The sequence below is a fragment of the Astyanax mexicanus genome, chromosome 15 (genome assembly GCF_023375975.1).
Source record: "Astyanax mexicanus isolate ESR-SI-001 chromosome 15, AstMex3_surface, whole genome shotgun sequence".
NCBI lineage: Eukaryota > Metazoa > Chordata > Actinopteri > Characiformes > Acestrorhamphidae > Astyanax > Astyanax mexicanus.
Genome location: NC_064422.1, coordinates 6,621,886 through 6,646,964, shown reverse-complemented (window position 1 = coordinate 6,646,964; position 25,079 = coordinate 6,621,886). Strand labels below are relative to the sequence as shown.

Genomic DNA, 25,079 nt, shown 5'->3' with positions numbered 1-25,079 from the left:
ATAACATTCTAAATATACTTATCATGCGCAGCATTTGAGATAACAAATTAAAGAACAAAAACACCAATTAACTTTTTCAATTTAGGCATAATAGCTTTTAACATTTTATGTTGTTAACTCAAGTTTTAAGTAAACATTACTTAAAAATGATATATATATATATATATAATACAACATACATACTTAAATTGTGATCTCTGATTAGAACCTATCCCTCACTCAATAAAAATGCCATAGTGTAAGATTATGTGTGTAAATAAATGTTTGAATAGTCTCGCAATATTTGCATAAAGTTTTATTGACATTATATGGCTTTATATTGATATAATCTATGGTTTATTGTCTGCTGAAATCTCTTTTTATTGTTTTCATCTCCATTATAAAAAGGAATGACAGAAACACAGCTTTAGAATTTCAGTAAATTTATTGATGCTACACGGCACATTCAGATGATTCTATCTATTAATCTGTCTCTTTCATTTTACAGCATATTGATGTTTGAAATTGAAGTATTAATGTTTTAGTCTTTAATGATTTTCCTTTGGGCTTTTTTTGCCAATCACTGAGACTCACTGAGAAGATTTAGCAACATGCTAAAACAACGTCATAAAAACAGCACTGGAATCCTGGTATAAAAATAAGTTCTAAGTGCTACACACACTTTAATACTGTCACTGCTTAGGCATCTCTATATTTGACAAAACTGTGAGAATATGACAACAGTCACACATTCGTTCATCGTTCGTCAAAGGACGAGGTGGGATGTTTAAAGCTTGTATTAGGTAGCAAGTCCTCAAAATGTTACTATAAAGGTTATATTAAAAGAAAAAAAGACTTACAAACTAAATGACTTAAAACGTTTCAAAGTTAAAAAAAAAAGAAACAAAAAACAGACACACGAAATGAACACTACATATGAAAGCTTACGTCCACTCATTTTCCTTATGTTAAACATTCCTGATATTTTGTAACTTTAAATATCAAAGAAATGCGGGGATGCAGGGATGGGACCGAGTATACTTGATAGTATTTTTTAGTTCATTTAAAGGCAGCATTAACAAAAAGTATTCTGAGTTGTGTGAGTTATATTATCTAATTTAATCCAAAAAGATGTATCTTTTCTCATCTTTAATACCAAAATATGTATACCTACGGTGGCCGAGAAAGCCCAGCGCAGTGCAAATTGAAAAGCGCTGCAAAAGCACAAAACACATCCATCAAAATTACAACACAGGTGCAGCAAATAGAAAAACGCGCTGCAAATAGAACCACAACACAACGGAAGTGAGTCACAACACAACGGAATTTTCCCGGGGGACCTTAAAAGATGCTGTACAGCTGTATACAAAGGACAATAAGTGGCAAACAAGCTTCTGAAAAGTAAGTTATGTTTATTACCTGTGATTACCACGGTTGTGTGCATATTATTAAAAGTTCTGCTTCACAAAACGCCTTGTTTGCCACTTATTGTCCTTTGTACACATAGTGAAGTCCGAGACGTTACTGAAGACGCAGCTTAGCTGGTACAGTATCTTTTAAGGTCCCCCGGGAAAATTCCGTTGTGTTGTGACTCACTTCCGTTGTGTTGTGGTTCTATTTGCAGCGCGTTTTTCTATTTGCAGCGCGTTTTTCTATTTGCTGCGCCTGTGTTGTAATTTTGATGGATGTGTTTTGTGCTTTTGCAGCGCTTTTCAATTTGCACTGCGCTGGGCTTTCTCGGCCACCGTATATACCATATCAATGTATAGAACTTAAAGGGCAGATGTTTCAACCTTATTAACTTTATATCTAAGTTATAGAGTAATGACCATAATGTAGGAGGTCCTCAGAAAGTAGGTCTTCAGAACATGGTCCTCAGTTAGTAAAAGTACAAGTATGTGTTTGTGTGTGTGTTTGTGTGAATGGTGAGAGTAAGGGTTTCTCTATAAGACAGGGTTGTATCTTTTCTGTTTCCTGAGTAAAGTCATAATCATGACTCTATAATGTTCTACAGTTATGGGATGTAGAGTATTTCTTCAGGCTCCGTGTAGAACAGGATAATAGAGGAATGAGAATAGCTGACTGAGATTGAGTTTTGCAGGGTTTTAGAAAACGCCGTAGCCGTCTCCGCGGGTTGCCACAGCGAACGCTGGATAACCCTCGTAGGTGGCGTATGCTGCCAGGTCCTGACCCAGAGACACAGTCTGTTTGAGCTGGGAAGCAGTGACAGTAGCAGCAGTGTTGGCTATGGCATAACCTACAGCAAGAGAGAGAGAGAGAGAGAGAGAGAGAGAGAGAGAGAGAGAGAGAGAGAGAGAGAGAGAGAGAGAGAGAGAGAAGAGAGAGAGAGAGAGAGAAAAAAAGAGAACATTTATATGATGAATCTTTCAGGAGGTGAATGTATTAATTGTCTCTAAAATGTCAACATCAACATCATTTAAGAAATTTGATATAATTTATAGATTCATAAATAAATAAATAAATAAATATAGCTCTGACAAAAAAAATATTTGAGTAAAATGAACATTGTTTTATTCTATAAACTCCGGAAAACAGTATCCCAAAATCCAAATAAAAATATTGTCATTTAGAGCATTTATTTACAGAAAATGAGAAATGGCTGAAATGACAAAAACGATGCAGAGCTTTCGGACCTCAAATAATGCATAAAGTTTTAAGTAAATAATAAGATAATTTAAGATAATAACCCTGGCATCTTGATATGTTCTCCTCCACCAGTCTTACACACTGCTTTTGGATAACTTCAGTTTGGTTTGATGGCTTCTGATCATCCATCTTCCTCTTGATTACAATGCAGAGGTTTTCAATTTGGTAAAAACAAAGAAACTATATATATATATATATATATATATATATACGTATATATATATACGTATATATATATATGTATATATATATGTATATACACTCTAAAAAACAGAGGTACGATATGAGTACTTTTTTGTACTCGAAGGTACACTCTTTATAATTGTACCCTCAAAGGTACAATATTGGTCTTTACGGGGTCAGATTTGTTCCCTCTGAAGTACAAAGTCATTTCTAACAGCAATAAGTACAAATTTGTACCATTTAACCAGCCAAAGGGTACATTCAGTATTCTGCATCACTGTACTAATGAACAATATATATTTAAATTGCACATTTTTTATTTGAAAGCCAGACAATTTTGTATCATCAAGTTTTTGAGCCATATTCAGTTGATGATAATGTTTATAATCTTTATGATCTTTACTGCCACAAAAACCATGGGTACAAAAAAGGACTTTCACTGAAAGGTACTTTTTTGTGCCTCAATATAAGGTACAGCCCCAGCGACAAGCTTTGTACTCTTTTAAGTACAAATCTGTACTTATATTTCTTAGAGTGTATATATATACATATATATATATATATATATATATATATATATGTATATATATATATACATATATATGGCAAGCAAATGTTTAAAATAAGTATCAACTCAAACCTTTACGTAAGTAAAAGTATAAAAGTAAAACTGCATAAAGTATAAAAGGAAAAGTAATGTAAGGTGAAAAAACACCATAAAGGACAAAAGCTAGGACAAAAGTCCTACAGCACCATAATGACTATACTGTTATATTAAAATGTTAATGTTGATTAATTAGGGATACACTAGGCTAGGTTTATCTAGGTCATTGCACTATAATTTGTCCTCTATCACCCTCCTGAGGACTACATGTTTTAACCATCACAGTAACACAAGAAGTTTGCAGAGCTTTGGTCTTAAAAACTTATGTAGAATCTAAAAGAAAGAAAAAACAACACTTGCGAGAGTGCCTATTACTCCTGTAATCACTACATCAGAAACACACCATGTCAAAACAAATGTTTTATTGCATTTAACTGACTGTATTTTGCACACTTTTGACAAAAAGTATATTAGAGTTTTATTTAGCTTATTTATTAACAAAGTGTATTATACTATTACTTTTGAAACACCCCATTCCTTTTTATTGTTTTCATTGTTAGTTAGAAAAAAAAAAGGATCACCGTGTCTTTGCTATCATAACAACAGGGAAAAAAAACACCTTGCGCTCTTAATTAATTGTGTTTTGGGCGTAACGTGAAATAAACCCATTACTGTTCATGTTTGTGTAAGATGTCAGGGCACACATGTCGCACCTGTGTTGCCAAGATAGCAATGAACACCTGACAGTTGACGTCTGTCTAGGTTGTTTTCAGTCAGTGAAGCACCTGTGTTTTCTGTTGCCAAGATAGCAATACAGCAGAAGTGTACCTGAACACATCTCACTTCGAGACCATCATTCCTATCAGCGTAGATATATTCACAAGCCCTGTTGCTATTTAAGCAACGCAAGGGGAAGGTGTAAAAAATATACTGTTACAGGGGTGTAAGATAGCAATGAACATCATGCCGCGCCCATAGTCTTGCTAAACCATAATCCACTAAACCATTGTCTCTAATCTAAAGGCCAATATAAGCTAAATTCAATATGTTTCTTCTAATTTTTCTCATTTTTAAATTTACTTTACTTCACATTAACAAATAAAGAAGATAATTTAATCAAGCTCAACTGTTTCTTCAGAGCAGATTTAAAGCAGCCATAAAAAGTCATAATAATAAGTGTCTTACAGACCTTACATACCTGGGAATGCTGCGGCAGCAGCAGTGGCAGCAGCGGCAGCAGCGAGGGCAGCAGCGGAAGCGTCAGCGCCCTCTGTCTGCAGGCCCAGGGTCTGCAGGGCGTTCTCCGCGGCGTGGATTTTAGCTTCATCCACTGCTGCACACAGCTTGGCTGGGGTGAATGGGTGTCTGTTGGGGGCACAAATGAGAAGCAGTAAGAATGTAAGGATGCTTTGTTTTATCCGTTTTTATGTTAATTTTTTATTTTTATTTGCAGAGACATAAAAAGAAGTTTACAGTACCCGCAATTTTAGGTTTTGTAAAATACAATATTCATAAATATACACTAGCAGTATGTAAATTGGATAGTTTAGGAACGCACTTTAATAAAATATAATAGCAGGTAAATAAAACTTTAATATAAATAGCAGGTAAATAAAGCTCACATGTTGGGGTTCTGGGTGGCCAGAGCAGGTATAGTGATTTTGTACAGGAACAGTTGTCTCTGATCTGGACCAATCGCAGAGTGAAGCTGGTATACTGGCTGTCCCCAGTTATTCTTCTGACAGATATCCTCCAAGATCTACAATAAACAGATAATATGTTTATTAAAGCGCCTCCTGCAGGCCAACAGGTGAAATTATCTGTGTGCAAATCATGCAGGAATCAGAAACTGCCCTTCTGGAAATGTAATATGGAGTACTTATATTAAATATAGAGATCAAATATGCAATACATGATCATATAAAAAGTAAAAAATGTATGTGCAAACTATATTTGAAACTTTTTTCAAATTATTGGTATACAGCACCAGAAAAAAGTGTTTGCCTCCATACATGCTTACTATTTCGGATTATCAAACAGAATTTAATATTAGACAAAGATAACCTAAGTAAATACAAAAATCAGGTTTTAAATATTTAAATAGCAAAATAGCAACCCAAACCATCCTGGCCCAATGTGAAAAAGTTATTATCACACCATAAAACAAAACCTTAAAAAGCTACACATTAAGCCATGATCTAAAGAAATTCAAAAACAGATGAGCAAACAAAGTAATTTCTAAAACTTTGGGACTCCAGCAGATCACAGTGAGAGCTATTATTCACAAACGAAAAAAACCTTCCCAGAAGTAGCTGTCTGACCGGAATTATTCCAAAAGGGCATGAACAACTCATCCAGGAGGTCACAAAAGAACCCAGAATAACTTTAAAGAACTGCAGGTCTCACTTGCCTCATTAAAGGTCTGTGTTAATGATTCAATAATAATAAAGACACTGGGTGAAAATGGTCTCTATGGGAGAGTTCCAAGAGAAAAATCACTGCTGACAAAAAAGAACACAACGGCCCATCTCACATTTACCAACAAACATCTTGATAATCCCCAGGGCTTTAGGAACTGATGTGACAAAAGTGAAACATTTAAAAATGTGCATGTCCTGTTACACCTGGCATAAAACTGACACATAATTTCAGAAAAAGAGCATCATACTGAATGTAAAACATGGTGGTGGTAGTGTGATGTTCTGGGCCTCCTTTGCTGCTTTAGGGCCTCAACAACTTGCTGTAATAGATGGAAGCAGGAATTCTGCTGTTTAGCAGACAATCCTGAAGGAGAATATCCGGCCATCTGTTTGTGACCTCAAGCTCAGGTGTACTTGGGTTATGCAGCAGGACAATGATCCAAAACACACCAATAAGTCCACCTCTGAATGTCTAAAATAAGGAGTGATCTAATCCAAGTTTGATGCTGTCTGAGATGCTGTGGCATAATTTCAAACAGGCCTTTCATGCTTGAAAACCCTCCAATGTGTCTGAATTAAAACAGAGATGTGAAAGACTTACTGCCAGTTATCAGTAAAGCTTGATTGCAGGTGTTGCTGCTAAAGGCACAATCAAGTTATTAGGTTTAGGATGTCAAATACTTTTTCATACAGGGCTAGATTGGTTTGCATCGATTTTTTGTCCATTAATAAATGAAATTATCCTTTACTCAGGTAATATTTGTCTGATATTAAATCTGCTAATATGAAAAATGTAAGTATGATTAAAAAAAGCAAAAATAAAATAAATCTGTAGGGGGCAAATACTGGTTCACAGCATTTCACAGTGTGTGTGAGTGTATGTGTGTGCACCTGTGGGGAATGCTTGATGCCCTGAGGCTTTAGGGTCACGGGGTTCATGGGCGTCAGCTCCATGCCAGGAAGCAAGTCGTAGAGTTTGTCCTCAGGGCGTTTGTCTGTCTTTATGTAGGTGGGGCAGCCGCGGCCCACACCTGCGTAGGCGAGGTACCCCCTGCCGCCCAAACCGCGCACCCCCGCCGCCCCTACAGGCACATTCATGTAAATTTCTAGGAATGCAAGAAGGCATTAAATCAAATCAAATCACCAGAAATCACCCGGGTTTCAATCAAGACTCCAAGCCGGCACAGTACAGGCTCACTCCTGCTCTTGATTTTTTTTCTTCGAGTAGCTCTGATTTTCATCATCATTTAATCCGTAGATTTCAGAAAAATACAATTCTACCCCAATTTTCAACAATTTTCAGCAATTTTCTGCAATGTTTGATTGAGATTACATCCCTGTATTATGCAGGCATGGAGAACAGATTCACAGATGCTGCTTAAATGCTAGAAAAATAATGTAATAATCTTTACGATGTGAACAATCAAATACAATAATCCACTCTTATAAATAAATGTACATAATGGTACAAATACTGTACTTTGCAGAATGAAACTGTAACCCATCAGTAACTGTACTTTTAAAACTACATGATTGACCTCACATTGCGTTGTACTGTTTTGTACATGTTTAGGTACTTAGTTTTGAGAAGTACATGAATGTACTTTATAATAAATTCCTGACTGTTTTTATATTATATTACATGCATTAAAAATTAATAGGCAAGTAAATTAACAACAGATACTTCCATTAAATATTAAATTTTTAATTGTGTTCATTTAGCTTACCAGAAAAATATTTTTTCCCATTTTCATTAAGTATTATTGGCATAATAGTCATGTCCCTCCAACCATCACTCACCATCAGTGTGGAGTCTGGCCCGCTAGGACTACATTCACATGGGTAATAAGCTATGTAAATATGTTTAGGTTGATTGCTTGACCACATTGTTGTAGGCTGTAAGAGCAAGTCACTGCAATATGTATTGCAAAGACAGGCTTCATGTTATAATTCCCATATATTGGGATATAAGCTTGGTAAATGGTGCTTTTTTTTGTATTTAGAAACAGAAACAAGATGACCTTTCCTAGTAAGTAATGAAAAAAAAAAAATATATATATACGCAAAAAATTGCCTACTGTTGATCATGTTACTTACTATCTAAACTATAAAATGAATAACTTAGAGATGGTAGGCCTGGTCTGCAAGATTACACACTGTTGATGAATGAGGCCAGAAAACAATAGGATAGGTAGGTATCTTATAAGACAGGGGTCGACAATTAAGTTTGCCCGCGGAAGGCCAGAAATTTTCCAAGCCATTACGGGGCGGGCCACAAAATAAAATTCTGTTTTGGAAAATGAAGTGTAATGGGATGGAGTGCTACAGACTAGTAGCTCTCCAGCCCAGAGGGTTGTTGAACCCAATTGCAGAACAGTTGAGCTCAAAGCAGGTGAACCCAAGAAGAAAGGGAAAAAAAAAAAAACACCGGCCGAGTGTGACAGAGGGACAGGGGAGGAATGTAAACAAAAGCTCACCAGAGAAGCATTTTTTTTTTTTTCATTATCGATCATTATAGTTTAATCAATCTCACAGGCCAGATGTATTGTGCTTGTGGGCCACATATGGCCCGCTGGCCACCTACTGCCAACCCCTGTTATTAGATAAGATAGATAGGTATTTTTTTTGCACTTGTGATCAGCCTGATCTGTGTAGAAAAGGTACAACTGTGTTTCCTGGGGTACAAAATCATTTCCTTAACCCTTTCAGACCCTACATCCATAACAATGCACATCATATATGAAGGATCCATATTATCATATTATGAACCAGCCAATGAAACAATAGCTTAGCCTCCACCATTGCACTGGGAAAAACATTAACCCAGACATAAGAGCATGGCTGCACTTGAGCCAATAAGGCAAAGTAAGAGCCCCTTTTTTACTCTTATTATGTGATTAAGAATTTTTTTTATCTTGTGAAATGCTTAAAGCAATTTTTTTATTTTTTATTTTATACGATCACATTTTTAAATAGATTTTATATTTGAATATATTTTCGAGTCTTCTTTTTTGTGCATCATAGACAAAAAGCAGCATTTTTTTTTATATAACTTCATCACTGGGACATAACTCGGGTCTGAAAGGGTTAAGGTGCAGACAGTCAAAGTCTACATCTCTATATACAGTATAAAAGACTGGTACCACTTTTTTCTGAGAGCGCAGAACATTTTGTGGGCTACAAAATATGCAAATGTATTCTGCCTTTAGCCAGACTACTGTGAGTGTGCATTTTTTTCACACCCATCTTAAAGTGTCCTATATTTAATAATGTTTTACAAAAAAATATGCGGAAATCTTTTTTTGCAGTGACTTACTGTTATTGTACAATTGTTTATTGCCAACGTTTTGCTGTAAATTAAATTTACTGTAAAATTAACTATAAAAATGTTATAGTGTAGCATAATCGGAAGTTAGTAATCCGTGTTAAGCTAACTAGTGGGTGGGAACTGACATTGACACTGGAAAGGAATTGGGGAAAAATCTAGTGTAAAATAATAAAATGTATATAAAATAGTACTTTAGAGTTTTGGGATTATTTTTGTTATTAGGTAATTAACCTATATTAGCCTCATATTTCCAGCACATAAAATAAAAGAATCAACTTTAAAGACCGTTCCCTTTGATTTCATCATGTTCAGAAAAGACTGATTAGCCAGTAGAAAAATTAAAAAACCCACCTCTGACCGAGGGCGAGCGCACCAGTCCCCGCCCCCCCACGGGACCTTTAGCCGTGGGGAACCTAAACTGGCTTGGGAGGGCAGCATACGCATGTGGTGCATAAAACACAGGGGCACCAAGGTAGGCAGCTGAGGGGTCGTACATCTGGCCCAGTGTGTAGGCATAGTCTCCCTGTAGCAGGGCAGCACCACGCCCCCCTGTACCACGAGTATAACGGACGTAACTGTCCTTATCCACTGGCTTGGCTAGCGTCACTTCTATGGGAGAGCCATCAATGATCTGTAAAGAAAAAGTGTTTTTTAAGCTATTTTATTAGTATCAGTATTTATATGCGTATGTATTTTTATATGTACATTGTATTGTAAATGTATTTTTTTATTGTTATTTTAATTTCGCATACAATTCAAAAGTTACTTTTTATTTAGCAATAAACTGTTTAAATTGCTAAATAAAAAATAGCGTGAACTAGAATTCACTGATAAAATCATCTAAATGTTTGATCACCATGTTTCACACTGTACTAGGGTTGGTTTCATCCTTAAAAGGGTAGCCTCATCCTTAAAGGGGCACTAAACCCCTTGATGTTAGCTGACTCCACCCTCAGCTCAAATTTGAAAAAGGCTAAAAAATGAGAGGAGTAGTTTGGGGTGGGCCACTGGGTGATGTATGGGTTTAGAGGTGGGGCAGGAGGCAGGAGATCTGATTGGCTGAGCTGAAGCAGCATTGTGCCTCTGATAGTGGTGAGACACAGGTGGTTGGACGTCAGCAGAGGGACGGTATTATTGATATTATTGATTGCTTTAAAAGGACACACTTCAGTTATAAGTGTAAAAAATACGGTTTAGGGTTTAGTGACTTTTTTTTTTAGAACATTCTTAAAATTATGAGATTTTCCAGAAACCTTTACCATTCATTACTAATGTGGTACTTTAACTCGTTCAGAAATGTAAGAGTATACTGATGTGTGAGATTTATGCTGGGCAACAAAATCTTAATATTTAAAAACACCAAGGTGGATAACCAATAGTATATTTTATACTTCTCTACATCCAATCACAATCAGATTGATTCACTCTATCTGGATGGAGAGATTTATCTGGATAGGGGTTTTATTAAATGATGAGAAGTTGGAATGAACAAGCTAAAATGATGTAGGAGTAATATGGCAGATAATTGTGTGGAAATGTAAGGAGTATAGGAAAAAGTAATCTGAAAAATAATTACTCCTGTAAAGTATAGATAACCTATATTTCTACTTAAGTAATGTAAAGAAGTATTTGTACTTATTTACTTGACATCCCTGTACATCAAAAAAAATACTTTCTATGGAGTAAACTCTAGATATGTTGTGTCTACAAATATTATCATATTATCATCATACTAGATCATATTATCTGAATCTGCCACATGGGTGGCTAATTAGATAATGGCATGTCTGAATGGATGTGCATGTGTTTATTATAATTGAAGTGATCACATGTGAAATCATGGAGTCAGTAATTAAAATAATCAGCTCCCTCACCTTTCCATTCAGCGCATTCATAGCAGTGATGGCGTCCTCTCTCTGAGAGAAGTGAACAAATGCGTAATCCCTGATCTTCTTCACTCTCTCCACGGCACCTGTGAGATTCACACATCAATTGTATATTCTACCACCAATCTTCCATTACGTCCATAAATAAAGAAATACGGTAACACTTTATTTTAAGGAACACAAATTGGGCGCTTATTAATTTCTTATTATTTGCATAATAAAGCCTTAATTAGACATTTGTGAATGATTTATTCACTACTTATTACTTATTACACTTATTATTATTATCTTGGTCTATTAGTGACTTACTACGCCCTTATTAACTCAATAAACTCCAGCACAACCATAACCTCGCCAAACTCACATAGATCAAAAATGCTGGCAATTATAATAACACTAATAACATGTAGATTTAGCTAATTGTTAATGCATAATAACCTGCTTAACAGGGTGCTAACATAAATGTTTATAGTGCACTATAAGAACTAATACAGGCATTATTAATCATTTCCACAAAATAGACCCCTAATCAAGCACAAATAACACTAGCACAGAATAAAGCATAATAAGTAGTGAATAAATCAGTTACAAATGTCTTATTAAGACTTTATTAAGCAAATAATAAGACATTAATAAGCGCCTAATTTGTGTTCCTTAAAATTCCTTGAAAAGTCTTACCAGAAATACATATCCAACTTTACCCTTTAAATCCTGACACATCACATAATTGACAACATTCTTACTTTTGCAAATAACAGCTTTCAGTTAACAGCTGTGCAGAACTCATCAAGAGATTATGAGATTATGAGAAACAAGAACTACTCAACTTAGTAAAGAAAAATACTAAAAAAATACAAAAAATATGATGAAACTGGCCCTCATCAGTAATTGTTCCTCTATGTTTTCTCTAACTGTTATAGCAGGTTTTAGATTACCAGGTTTGATGCTGTTGAACTCCTTCTCTATGGTCTCCTCAGTTGTGGCCAACATCAGGTTCCTCACATAGAGAATCTTCACAGTGGCCATAGTGTCTTCATCCACCTCCACTTCTGGCTCCGCCCAGTCCACAGCGATTGCATGACCCCACAGCTGGATCCGGCCTGTGGAAACATAGACAGGCACACTCTGGCTTAGTTTGGCATTACACTGTAAACCCACAATTAGTTAAACTCTAATGAATTAAGCTTGTTTTATGTCAAATTTAATATTTCCAAATATTTCTAAACTTTTTTCAACTATATTTTGAGTTAGGTAACATTTGTGGCCACTTATACATGATAGTTGAACGTTGATGGAAAGAAGAAATGCTATAGAACAAACAGCATAGCACACAACCTCAGAAAATGATGCTTGCTCTATAAGCCTACAACACAGAGACCAGGCAGTTAATCATAATATATGATCTACTGTACATTTTTTTCTAAGGTAGCCTTGGGGGAATCACTACACACTGATGGTGGGTGTCAGAAACTGAGGGACATATCCAGGTCCCTACTGTACACAACGCAAGGTGCATTGCAATGCTTATTGCTATCTTACACCCTCCCAACAGTCTATTTTCATGCCTTGCGTCTTGCGCCTGTGCCATTGAAATAGCAGCGGAGTTTAGAAATAAATCTCCACTGATGGGTGTGGTGGTCTGGAAGTCAGGTGTGTTCAGGTAAATATCTGACATGTTTCTATCTTGGCGGTGAGAAACACAGGTGCGCCACTGACTTATTAAAACCATGACAACAGTCAACAGTCAGCCACCCAATTCTATGTTAGCCATGCAGAAGTGTCGTATGCATTGTGCGCAAACCCAACTTTACTTCAACAATAAACAGAATAAAGAATAAAATATCATTGCATTGCTTTTCCCTTAGATGAGCTGCTAGCGTACTTTCACAGCATGAACACACAGATCATGTACCTCTGCTGAGATTCACAAAAGCGTTGCGCTGTTAAGATACAAACACGCCAAAGTCAGAGCTCACCTGGCTCTTAAACGGAATGGCAGTGGCACATTGATTGGTTTACAGCATAAACCCAGCTGTGCAATGTGTAATTGACTGCTAAGGCGCTATAGAATGCTAAATAGGGCCCCCAGTATCCAAACAGGTGGTGCTAAAAGCCAATAAAGGAGAAGTGATCAATGGCAACAGACTAAACTATTCTAGACTAACTATTATAAACTGATTTTACTGAAAGATCTCCATTTGTTTGTATATGTGGCCTCAAAATAGTGGAGTAATCTTTGGAAAAATCCAATTTTACGTAAAGTAGGCTTCATTTATTTGAGTTACATTAAACTAAATTGCATCTCTAAGGCTTCTGTCTTTAATAAACTGTTACCTGGCAGCAGTTTCCTCCGGGCCATGGCAGCGGCGCGATGGCTCTCGTACTCCACAAAAGCGAAGCCTCTGTTTTTGGTCTTGTCGGCAGCGCTGGGGTAAACAATCACCTCCACCACTCCATCCGTCACCTTCTTCATCTCAGCCAAGATCTCCTCCTTTTTCTTGGTCTTAGGGATGCCTCCCACGAAGAGACGGCAGTTGTCTACACTGGCGCACACTCCCAGGAGACGGCCGTTCCTGGAGTTACAGCACACATCAACTCAATTCTGCTGTATTTAGTTTGATCAAGTGATCCAAAACTCAGGTAATATTTAAATTATGTTAACTTAATTGATTCAAGCTATTTTACATTTTACATTGTTCTCATTCAAAACATTACATTACTTTAATCGCCTCTTTTCGAGCTGCTGCTGATGCAGCATTGGCGAGTATCATCACAGTGCACTCAGAGAAAAGCGCAGCGACTCGGTTTCGATACATCAGCTCACAGATGCCATGTGCTGATCAACATCACCCTAGTAGTGATGAGGGTAAAGAGTGTCATCTACCCTCCCAAAGAGAGCAAAGGCCAATTGTGTTCTCTCAGGGCTCTAGCAGCTGATGGCAAGCTGCATGACTGGGATTTAAACCAGCAATCCTCCGACCTTTGTAAAAAATCCAGCAGTAATTGTAGAGCCAGTTCACTCATACCAGCTCCACATTCACTACCATACCACTACCGTGCCATCACTCTGGCCCAAGTAACATCTGATCAACAGCAGGTGACTGTTCAGAAAAAGACCAATAAAAAAAAGAATCTAAGAACAGATCAAATTTTAAATATCAACAGATGGGCTTTGGTTGCACAACTAGTCATTTTACATTACAGAGAACTTCTTACAAATCTCAGTGAGTGTCCACATACCTGATTTCATAATTATTCAGCTGCTTCATGGCATTCTTGGCTTCCTGTTTTGTGGTAAAAGTAACAAAAGCATAGCCTCTGTTGTTTCCATTGAAATCCATCATCATCCGTACTTCATATAATTTGCCAAACTGTAGAGAGATAAAGAAAAGGCAATATTTTAATAAACCACAAGTTATCTTCCTTTTAGTACTTTTCTATTAAATTAAATGACTAATATTACATTTATAAATCTACGTAAACTGATTCATTAACTATACTTGGTTACAATACATCTCATTTACACAGAAATTAACACTAAAATCATCAAGCCTATGAAGGAACACATAAGGAATCATGTAGTAAACTTATGTATATGGTGTTAAACAAGCCATAATACTCTTTGAAGCATTTATTTGGGGAGCTGTTAACTTGTGGTTTCTGAGGCTGGTAACTCTGATGAACTTATGCAGTGCAACAGAGGGAACTCTTGTTCTTCCTTTCCTTCATTCCCTGATGAGTGCCAGTTTCATCATTATATTGTTTTTGGTCTTTAAGACTGAAATTCTTCCGATTGACTGAACTTTGTTTCTTAAAATATTTTTTTCTTTACTTAGTTGACTAGTTCTTGCCTTAATATGGATTAAAACATTACTCTAATAGAGCTATTCACTGTATACCTGTAACTCTACCTCTTCACAACTTTACAACTGATGCTCTCAAACACATTAAGAGACAAGAAATTTAAGTAAGTAACTCTTGATGAGTTCAGCACAGCTGTTAACTGAAAGGTATTCCAGGTGATTCTACCTCATAAAACTGAGAAAATACCTTTTTTTTTGTTAACTAAATAATGTAATATTTATTTTCCTCCATAGTTTGTATGACTTTAAAAAGTAATAAAAACTACTGAGTCCAAACTTGACTGGTACTGTATGAAATTAATTTTAATGCACAGAACATTTTCATGTAAATATTAGTAGCACCAATACCACAATTATGTAATTACATGGTGTTTAAGATTTTATTTTAATGTGATAAAAAGTTAAATGAGGTAGATCTGCTTTGCTAAAAAATAAATTATTAAAATGAAATGATTCTATTCACAATTATTTTTAAAAATCTACTTAAACTCATAATTAAGCATCTTTTTTTTTTACTACAAACACAAATATGGATTTAAAAATTGTGTTCTTACTTTTTCACAGAGAGGTACCAGCTCATCCTCAAACAGGTCTCGAGGCAGCTTGCCCACAAAGATTTCACTGCCCCTTTCTGGAGGCGGGCCTTCCCAGCCAGGAGGCGGACCCCCGTATCTCCTCTGGCCATTTTCCTGCAGGAAAAGACAAATGCACTGTAAAGCTTCTAAAAATCCACAGGTAAAAGAGAATTAATAGATAATGGTTATTTTTTCAGTTCAATTTGTGCACAATTGCTGCATGTACTAATTATCTTATTTAATAATGGAAGTGTTTTGGGTGTAGCATAACATAAACCAATCAGAGTGTCACTTGCCATTCCTTTGCTAAATTTCCTTCGGGATCAATAAAGTATCTATCTATCTATCTATCTATCTATCTATCTATCTATCTATCTATCTATCTATCTATCTATCTATCTATCTATCTCTCTATCTCTCTATCTATCTATCTATCTATCTATCTATCTATCTATCTATCTATCTATCTATCTATCTATCTATCAGTTTGAACACAACCCTTTATACTATTCCCCATCAGTCAGTTTCTGAACACAGGACAGTTGTTCTCCAGATGTTATTTGGTTGGTGGGCCTTTCTCAGCACAGTGGTAAGAATGCTTAGTGAAGAGTGTAAGTTAACAAGGCAGAGGGTTCTATCGTAGTAATCTATAGGCGAGCCATCAATCATGCACCGTGCAGCTTGATTTAGGACGTGTCAGTGTGTTTTTGCTGTCGTAATGATGGGAAAAGTACACCTTGCCTGTCTCAAAATGCACAAAATGCATGTACTAATTATCTTATTTAATAATGGAAGTGTTTTGGGTGTAGCATAACATAAACCAATCAGAGTGTCACTTGCCATTCCTTTGAGAACCAGGTGTGCTCTGACTTTGGCGGATTGCTATTTTATGGCGCAGCTACCTGGATGTCTCCAATGATTCAGAAATGTACCTGAACTCATCATTATTTCAAGACCACCATGCCTAACAGGGTAGATACATTCCCAGGCACCACTGCTATTTACACAAAGCAGGCACAATGTTTGAAAATTTACTGTTGGTGGGGTGTAAGATAGCAACAAGCATCGCAGCCCACCTTGTGCAGGGTATAGTATTGTTCATCAATTCATCAAGCCCATCTGATCAGCAGAAGCAGAGATCTTATAAGGTGTGATTTCATAAATTAGAACAAGATTATGAGATTATGCCTTATTTTATCTTATCTATTTCTAATGTTAAAGTCTTAATTTTTAAAGTCTAAAGTCTTCATTTTTTTAACCCAGCAGCTGTTCTTTCGAGCTGATAGAAATGCTTAAAAATGACTTGGAATAAATAATTTTACATTGACTGCCACTGAAAGTTAAGATGGACAGCTTCAATATTAAAACACTGAATACTTAAATGCTGGTGCTTCTAATGACACAAACTACACTAAACATGTGCTACACGGTTTTAAATATCATTTTTATAACTTTTTATAACACAATATTTAGTGAGAGCAGTGTGTATTTCTCACCACAGGGTGGTAGCACAGTACAGCATCCTGTTTCACCATCCTATTTAACCCTTTAATCCAAGTATATCAAAGGCAACTCAGAGTAAAAGGGGGTCAACAATGTTGTGTTCTATATGTGCTCTATATTTCGTGTGTTTAAAAGGTTAAGGTTTGTGAGCCTATGCATTTTGAATGTATTAAATATGAAACAAAATATAAGTAATATATGTTTTGCTAGTATTTCCCACGCCCTTGAACTGGAATGAGGAGGAAAAGGAGAGAAACTCAGAGGAAGTTGTTCTAAAAGCAGGTAGAGAGGAAGTGGCGGTTTATATAGGGCGGACAGTGGGAGGAGGAAGGGCGTGTATCAATCTCCAAAAAGTTATAATTCACTTCATATTCATTTTACAGAAACTGCCAATTGTTTGATGGTTCAGGCTTTGAAGGGTTAACATAATTATATATTTATATTATGTTATCTATATTGGACTTGATATTTTTATAGTTTGTAAACAAAGAATGACAAGAATGAGATGTGAAGTTGTTTGAACTCAAATGAATTAAGTCTGTTTTTCATACAATACAATATTACTCAACTATTTTGAGTTAACTGAACATTTGTGGGCACGTTTAATACATTTAAATGGAGATCTTTGAGTTGAATCAAATTACGATAACTGAGTTTAGTCTGTTGCCATTGGACGCTTCTTTTCCATTGGCTTCTGGCACAATCTATTTGCATACATTCCTCATCAGTGTGTAGTGATTCCCCCTGGGCTTCCTTAGGTAAACTTGTACAGTAGATTATATATATATATCATATATTATGATTAACAATCATCATTTTCTTGGCTGCAGTAACTCTGTGTTGGCTGTGCTCTCAATACTGTTCACTCTATAGCTAATTTGTGTGAATTAATGATTTTGAGAAAATACGACTAATGTAAGCTTGTTTTGTCTACTGCAAAACTCAATTAAGAGTCTCTGTTAATTCAACTTAATTTTGATGTCATTGTTCATTTATATTATTTTAGTGGTGCCCCTTTAATTTAGAGTTTTTGGATATAAAACAACTACAATATGCAATATCTTGAGTGAAGAGAACTTGATGTAATCATTAGGGGTGGGCAATATTATATCGTATACAATATATCGTGACACAGAAATATCATGATATTAAAAATCCATATCGTGATAATAGGGCTGTTCTGTCTTAAAAGTAGTCTATTATTTACTGTGAAGCTTTAAGTGTATTTATTGTATAATATAAGTTTTAGTTTGCAGTTTATATGCATGCACTAAATATTCTGCAATATTTTCTGCTGCATTCTATTATTTTATGCTATATTATTTATTTTGCCACATTATGATTATACTATTATACTATATTCCTGAAATTAATTAATTATTTTTCTGTTTTTCTCTATCGGCAAGTATATCGTTATCGCAAAAATACCCTGAAATATCGTGATATTATTTTAGAGCCATATCGACCACCCGTAGTAACCATTGCAATAAATTTTAAGTAAAATAGATCGGCTGGCAATAGTTACTTTAACTTAAAAAAGTGAAGTTTTAAGAGCACCACATTTTTTTTATGTCAAGTACTTTTACTAGAGGAATATTTGTTCAACTCCATACAGTATTTTTTTTTAAATTACAAAAAAAAAAAAATTTTAATCTTAATTAATTTGAGGCAACAAATGACCTTTGTTAAATGAATGAACAAAGTTTACAGTGTAGTTATATTGAATTAACTTTCTCAAGGTAAATCCATTCCCTGAAGCTGGGCATGTTGGGTAGTGCAGTCTGTTGTCGGTGGAGGCTCCTACCTGGTGTAATTGATATCCTGTGCGCTGGATGAGCGCACGCAGCGTCGCCTCTTTCTGCGTGCCAGTCAGTCCATCCCCACATTTTTGATTGGTTTCCATTGTGAGTGATTATCAGCAATAAATCAGCAGAATTAGGGGTGCTCACTGAAATTAAATCAAAGTTCAAACACAACGTGAATGATGAGGCAAGGCCTGCTGATTCATGCTGAACAGACGTGATGCTTTTTTTTTTTTTTTTTTTTTTTTTTTTACTGTGTGTCTCTTTTTTTCTGTTTGTCAGGGAGCCAAAAACAGAGATAACCATTTGACTAATGTTTCCGTCCTAGATCATATCACCTGTTACCTTACACGCTTCAGATATCTCCAGAGAGACTAAATCACTGCTAGTGCTAATGCTAATGCTAATACACTGACATGCCATAATATACTATATTTAACATCCCATGACTTATGTAATTTCCAATGGAAGCTAAAGAACACAGTGTGCCTCCTGCATTGAATGTGGTTGTAAATAGCTATTCTGTCCGAATGGACAATTTCAGCCAGACACCGCCTGTCACGATCATTTCTAGCACAGAAAAACAGGCCAAAGAGTCTAAAAGCGGAGAGGGTGCGCATTTCTAGCACAGAAAAACGGGCCAAAGAGTCTAAAAGCGGAGAGGGTGCGCATTTCTAGCACAGAAAAACGGGGCAAAGAGTCTAAAAGCGGAGAGGGTGCGCATTTCTAGCACAGAAAAACGGGCCAAAGAGTCTAAAAGTGGAGAGGGTGCGCATTTCTAGCACAGAAAAACGGGGCCAAAGAGACTAAAAGCGGAGAGGGTGCACATTTCTAGCACAGAAAAACGGGGCAAAAGAGTCTAAAAGTTGCCGTAATTAAGGAGTTTTATATTAAGAGACATCATGAACTTCTTGAAAATCTTAGTTTACACAACAGTGTCAAAGATAAAGATAGAACGGGAATTGACGTAGAGAGTGGTGTTATCCACTGTTATCCACACCCACCACACTAATACAATTTTATTTTTTTCTGGCATGCCATTTTATTATTATTATTATTATTATTATTATTATTATTGTTATTATGGTACCACTTTAAAATAAGACTACCTTTATAAAGGGTTTATAAATGGTTTACAATTACTTTATGAATGGTTACTAATTACGTTGTAAATGCCATAAAAAATATTAATAATCAGTTATAACACATATGTAGAAAGGGCAACAATATAGAAGGCTGTGGGTTCACTATTTGACAAACAAAAGGTCATTGTTGCCCTTTCTACGTATGTGTTATAACTGATTATTAATGCATTTACAACCTAATTAGTAACCATTAATAAACTATTTGTAAACCATTTATAAACCCTTTATAAGAGTAGTCTAATTTTAAAGTGGTACCAATATTATTATTATCTATTTTTCTTTCCAAGGCTATTTGATTAATCATCGTTTGGCGGAATATTAACTTTATCTATTTTTTAAAATTCAGGAATAAACAGCTCATTCATAAATAGCTGGTGTTTTTCGAGTGGCTAAGTTAACAGGAGTGCAGAGAGAGGGACGTTTCTCTCAGCTCCAGGTCAAGGACCACTGTGTAATTATTAACCGCGGTGATCCACAGCAGTAGGCGACTATATGCGCTCCAATTTGAGGAATAGCTCTCCGTTTAGCATGTCTTTTACTGCCAGTGACAATAGTTTAAAAAAAAGACTTCAGCTTGAAAATTACCTAACAATAAACATGCCTATTGGTTGTTCATACAGTGCCAGTCAAAAGTTTTGACAGAGCCCTTCTCATTTAATGTTTTTCCTTATTTTTTTATTATTTTCTACACTGTAGATTAATAGTGAAGACATGGCCACTATGAAGAAACACATTTGCATGTAAAAAAAAAAAGGCAAATCAAGCCAAAATATCAAAAATTACTTTTTCAAAGTAGCATCGTTTGCTTTGATGCCAATTCTCCAGCTGTCTTAAATGAGTTTCTAGTATTTTATTGTTATCTAGTTTTTTTGTTTGTGTTATCTTTTTATTACTCTAATAATTTATCTCTTTATTTGACTGCTTTCAATTTTAGTCTATCCATTTATCCATTTATTCAGAATTATTTCATTTCCTTTTAATTAAATCTTTATTGTTTGTTTTTGTAATGCTTTTCTAATGGCCCTCATTTTCAATGTAACTGAGCATTTATAACTTAAAGGGACTGAAAAAATTTAATTGAAATTAAAATCTTTTTTTTTTTTAGAGTAATCAGGTTAAGCTATTTAACTTAATTATATAATTGACTTTAATTTATTTTAATGATAATTTTTGCAATCTCTTTTAGTTATACATGTTCAGCTGCACTGAAAATGAGGGTCACTGATTAGGGTCACCCTTAGTGTAGCTTAGAGTAAAAATGAAGGTTCACTTTTAATCTACAATTACAGTAAAATAATAAATAAAAAAAGAGCAAATATTAATAAGATTGTGTGTCCATACATTTGTCTATTACTGTATATGAATAAATTATGTTATGTTGAATGTTTTACATTTTTATGAGTAGAAAAATTGTGATATATGATTTCTCATACATTTTACAATATGTTAATACAAGTTAAATATAACAATATGTACTAGTTAGGGCCTGCACAAAATATATCGTTTCAGCATAGCTATTTGCAATGTATTAATGTACACTGTTATCAGTTTCCAGATATAATCTGCTTCTGTTAGATATATTTACAGTAAGAAATAATTTAATTTACTCAAATATTGGATTGCATTATTGAATGTTAATCTGGTGAACATTATTGTATTCCTTAATAATGCAATATATCTTGCAAAATAAAAAATATATATAGCAATGTACTACATCCACTACATCCTCTTATGTGTTTTGTAGCCCTAGTAGCAGCATATAGAGAAATTAATTGAATTTACCTTCACTATCCAACATTTTAAAAACCAAAAAACAAAACACAATAGTGCACACAGTAGTGCACACTCAGCACATCAAACCAAGCCTCATCCATCGACACACTAGATAGATGGGGATGAGGCTGTTGTGTAACAAGCCTGATTGAATCACAGGTAGTCGAAAGAAAATGGACAACCAGAAGCCCTAAGCCCTTCAAAATAATCAATGGAGTGCCTGCCTTTGTCTCTTTCAAGCTCTACTCCATCAAAGGGGGCACATAAACACAAAGCCACACTCCTGCAGAATAGGGGTCAGAGGCGACAAGACCGGGCTTCGTCTTCAAAGCTACTTAAGCACCGGTCTTCAATCACGACCGAGGTGATGATCTCACGCCTATTGTTTTCTGCCGTACGTGTGTCCCAACATGGGCAGATTGTCTAAACTGTGTTTTATACGCTGATATCTGTGCTACTGGGAAGAGGAGTTCTGGCTGAGAGCGTCTCTTCTGCCTGGGTGGTCGAACCTCAGGTCGAAGCTCCTAACAGTGCTGGAGCTGGAGTTGCCAGATATAATAAAGTGACATATAAAAAGCTTTTCCTAAAAGGAACATCTCTGCGGCTGTTCAACATGTACCAGAATCAAGACATTCGCTTTTTAGTAAACCGATTTTTTTAGGCTTATTTTAAACCATTAGTGTGTGTTCACTCCCTGTTCTGTGAAAAGCCCAGCCATTTATTCAGTTCCCCAGAAAAAAAAGCACAAAACGTTGCAACGATCACATCCTATCGACCGAAAGAAGCATGGGTAAACAGCTGGGATAAAAGAGAAGCTCTGTTTTGCAGCAAAAAAGCATTAACCCAGCCATTATGGAGGCTGCCATAATACAGTAGGAGAAAGCTCCATTAGTAAGCTCTCCACACCAGCCTGGTTACCGTTTGCATAAACAAGATAACTAGACGGGGGCTTATCTCGCTCAGATCGGTACCTGCTTTTTGGGGCTTTGTTGACCGAAGCTTAAACACACACTGGAGTGAAGGCCACTGCGTTGGCTGGGACTGAAATGTTGAAAGCTCAACATGAAATGAAAAAAAAGGCTCTATCTGGAGTAGCTAGTCTAGTTTACGTATACTGGAATACTGTATGAATATGAACTGTTTGGTGTTTTTCATTTTTTATTTAATTTTGCAGTTGTGTGGCATGTTTAGAAATTCCAGTCTGTCAATTTTACAGAAGTTATCAATGGTTAATGGTGCAATATACCTGTTTAAAGCTGATGTTTACTCTAACATTAGGCTCTGCAATTGGGTGCACCATAGTGTATCACTATATGCTGCTATCATATCACAACATTATTTACTGCCTTTCGTAATAATTACAGTGTTAGCTACACAGCTACTAATCCTACTCATTAGCTTTAAATATACAAGATCAATTTCCTAGACAGAGATTAAGCCCAGTCCTGGAGTACTTTTTACTTTTCAATGGAAAATCTCTATTTTAAATGCTTGCTGTGTAGTCCAAGACTATGCTTAGTTAAGCCCAGTCTTGGACTACATTCTACCTTTCATTGCAGAATCTTCATTCAAAATGCTGTGTAGACCAAGACTATGCTTATTTAAGCCCAGTCCTAGACTACATTTTACCTTTCAATTGAAAACCTCCATTAAGGATGCTGTGTAGTCCAAGTCTAACAAGTTTAACTGAGCGCAGTCCTAGACTATATTTTACCTTTCAATGGAACCTCCATTAAGGATGCTGTGTAGTCCAAGTCTAACAAGTTTAACTGAGTGCAGTCCTAGACTATATTTTACCTTTCAATCGAGAATCTTCATTTAAATTGCTATATAGTCCAAGACTAGGCTTAATTAAGACAGGACCTAGACTACGTTTTACCTTTCAATGGGATTCAATCTCTATTCAAAATGCTGTGTAGTACAAGACTAGGCTTAGTTAAACCCAGTCCTGGACTACATATTACCATTCAATGGAGAATATCCATTCAAAATGCTCTGTAGTCCAAGTCTAAGCCTAATTAAGCCCAGTCCTGGACTACTTTTTACCTTTCAATGTAGAATGTTTCAAGATTAATCTAAATTAAACCAATTCCTAGACTATGTTGTTATCTTTTAATGGAGAATATACATTTAAAATACTATGTAGACCAAGATTAGTCATGATTAAGCCCAGTCCTAGACAACGTTTTACCTTTCAATGGAGAATCGCCATTCTAAATGCTCTGTAGTCCAAGTCTAGGTTCAATTAAGCCTGGACCTATTCTATATTTAACCTTTTCAATGGAAAATCTCCATTACAAATGCTGTGCAGTCCAGGATTAGTCTTAATTAAACCCATTCCTGGACTACATTTTAATTTTTAATGGAGAATCTCCATTCAATTCTAGGCTTAATTATGCCCAGTCCTAGATTACGTTTTACCTTTCAATGAATAATCTCCATTCAGAATGCTCTGTAGTCCAATACCAGGCTTGGAAACTGGCCTAGACTAGTGACTAGACACGTATAAAGTCTACACACATTTCCAAAGGCTCTCCAGACAACAATTCACTATGGAGAGCAGCTCCATTGCCCCTTATCAGATGAAACTAGGCAAATAGGTGCTGTCGTAATGTGTGCTCTGCAGCATCAGCCCTCGAATGACATTGTATGCTACCATGTTGTATGGAGTATAAATTAAATTTCATTTCTTTAAAACTGTCTCCTTCTCTCTAACCCAGCTAATTCCCCAGGCTAACCAATACAAATTCCTCCTATATCCTAAAAGAAGCTATTTGTAGGGAATTCGTATTGGTTTAGCACACCAGCAACAGATCACAATTAAGGAACAGAAGGAAATGAAAAATAAATAAATAATACAACCACCAGCAGCACAGCCACAAAACTGGGCCAGCTGGTGGAACATCCTCCCAAGTTTCCCCAGCCAGCCTGAGAGTGAAGAAAATGAGGAGCTTACCTGAGCAATTTCAGAGATCACCTCCCGGAAGACTCAGACCTTCATTCTGGCGAGCTGGGCAACGTGTCACTGGGGTGATTCTGTAATCACATCATATCAAACTCCAAAGGTTCACTGTCCTGGAGCTGCTTTACAAGCTGGGCGAGTTAAACGTTAACCAGCCCTATCTCCCTGCCTCTCTCTCTCTCTCTCTTACTCTCTCTCTCTTTCTCTCTCTCTCTTTTTCACCCTGTCCAAGCAAAGTCCTTTGACCAGGAACAGCTAGATCTAACCCGGTGCCTCCAGGTAGCAGCAGCACTGGAGGCCTGAGCCGAGGTCTTCTCAGAAAGGCCTCTGAATCTATTCCCAGCTAATAGAGAACGTTATACGAACATTTAGCAACAGTTTGAAAAAAA

The 25,079-nt window shown here is 36.1% G+C and overlaps 1 protein-coding gene across 4 annotated transcripts; it reads right to left on the bottom strand.

Moving 5' to 3' along the window:
• Positions 1-405: 405 nt before the first annotated feature.
• Positions 406-24,791, bottom strand: a1cf (apobec1 complementation factor). Of its 4 annotated transcripts, XR_007424480.1 has the most exons (13): positions 24,685-24,791; positions 18,813-18,956; positions 15,485-15,619; positions 14,308-14,438; positions 13,402-13,640; positions 12,003-12,167; positions 11,056-11,153; positions 9,533-9,812; positions 6,745-6,959; positions 5,056-5,192; positions 4,632-4,798; positions 1,734-2,236; positions 406-1,149 (listed from the first exon to the last, which is right to left on the bottom strand). XR_007424480.1 is itself a non-coding variant. In XM_049464838.1 (12 exons), exons 2-12 carry the CDS (start codon positions 18,909-18,911, stop codon positions 2,085-2,087), a joined length of 1,818 nt encoding a protein of 605 aa, XP_049320795.1. In that variant the 5' UTR covers positions 18,912-18,956; positions 24,685-24,791; the 3' UTR covers positions 406-2,084. The 4 variants fall into 4 exon arrangements, 3 of the variants coding, with proteins under 3 accessions (XP_049320795.1, XP_049320796.1, XP_049320797.1); XM_049464838.1 differs by having other exon boundaries at positions 406-2,236; XM_049464839.1 differs by having other exon boundaries at positions 406-2,236; positions 6,745-6,935.
• Between the last annotated feature and the right edge of the window lie 288 nt (positions 24,792-25,079).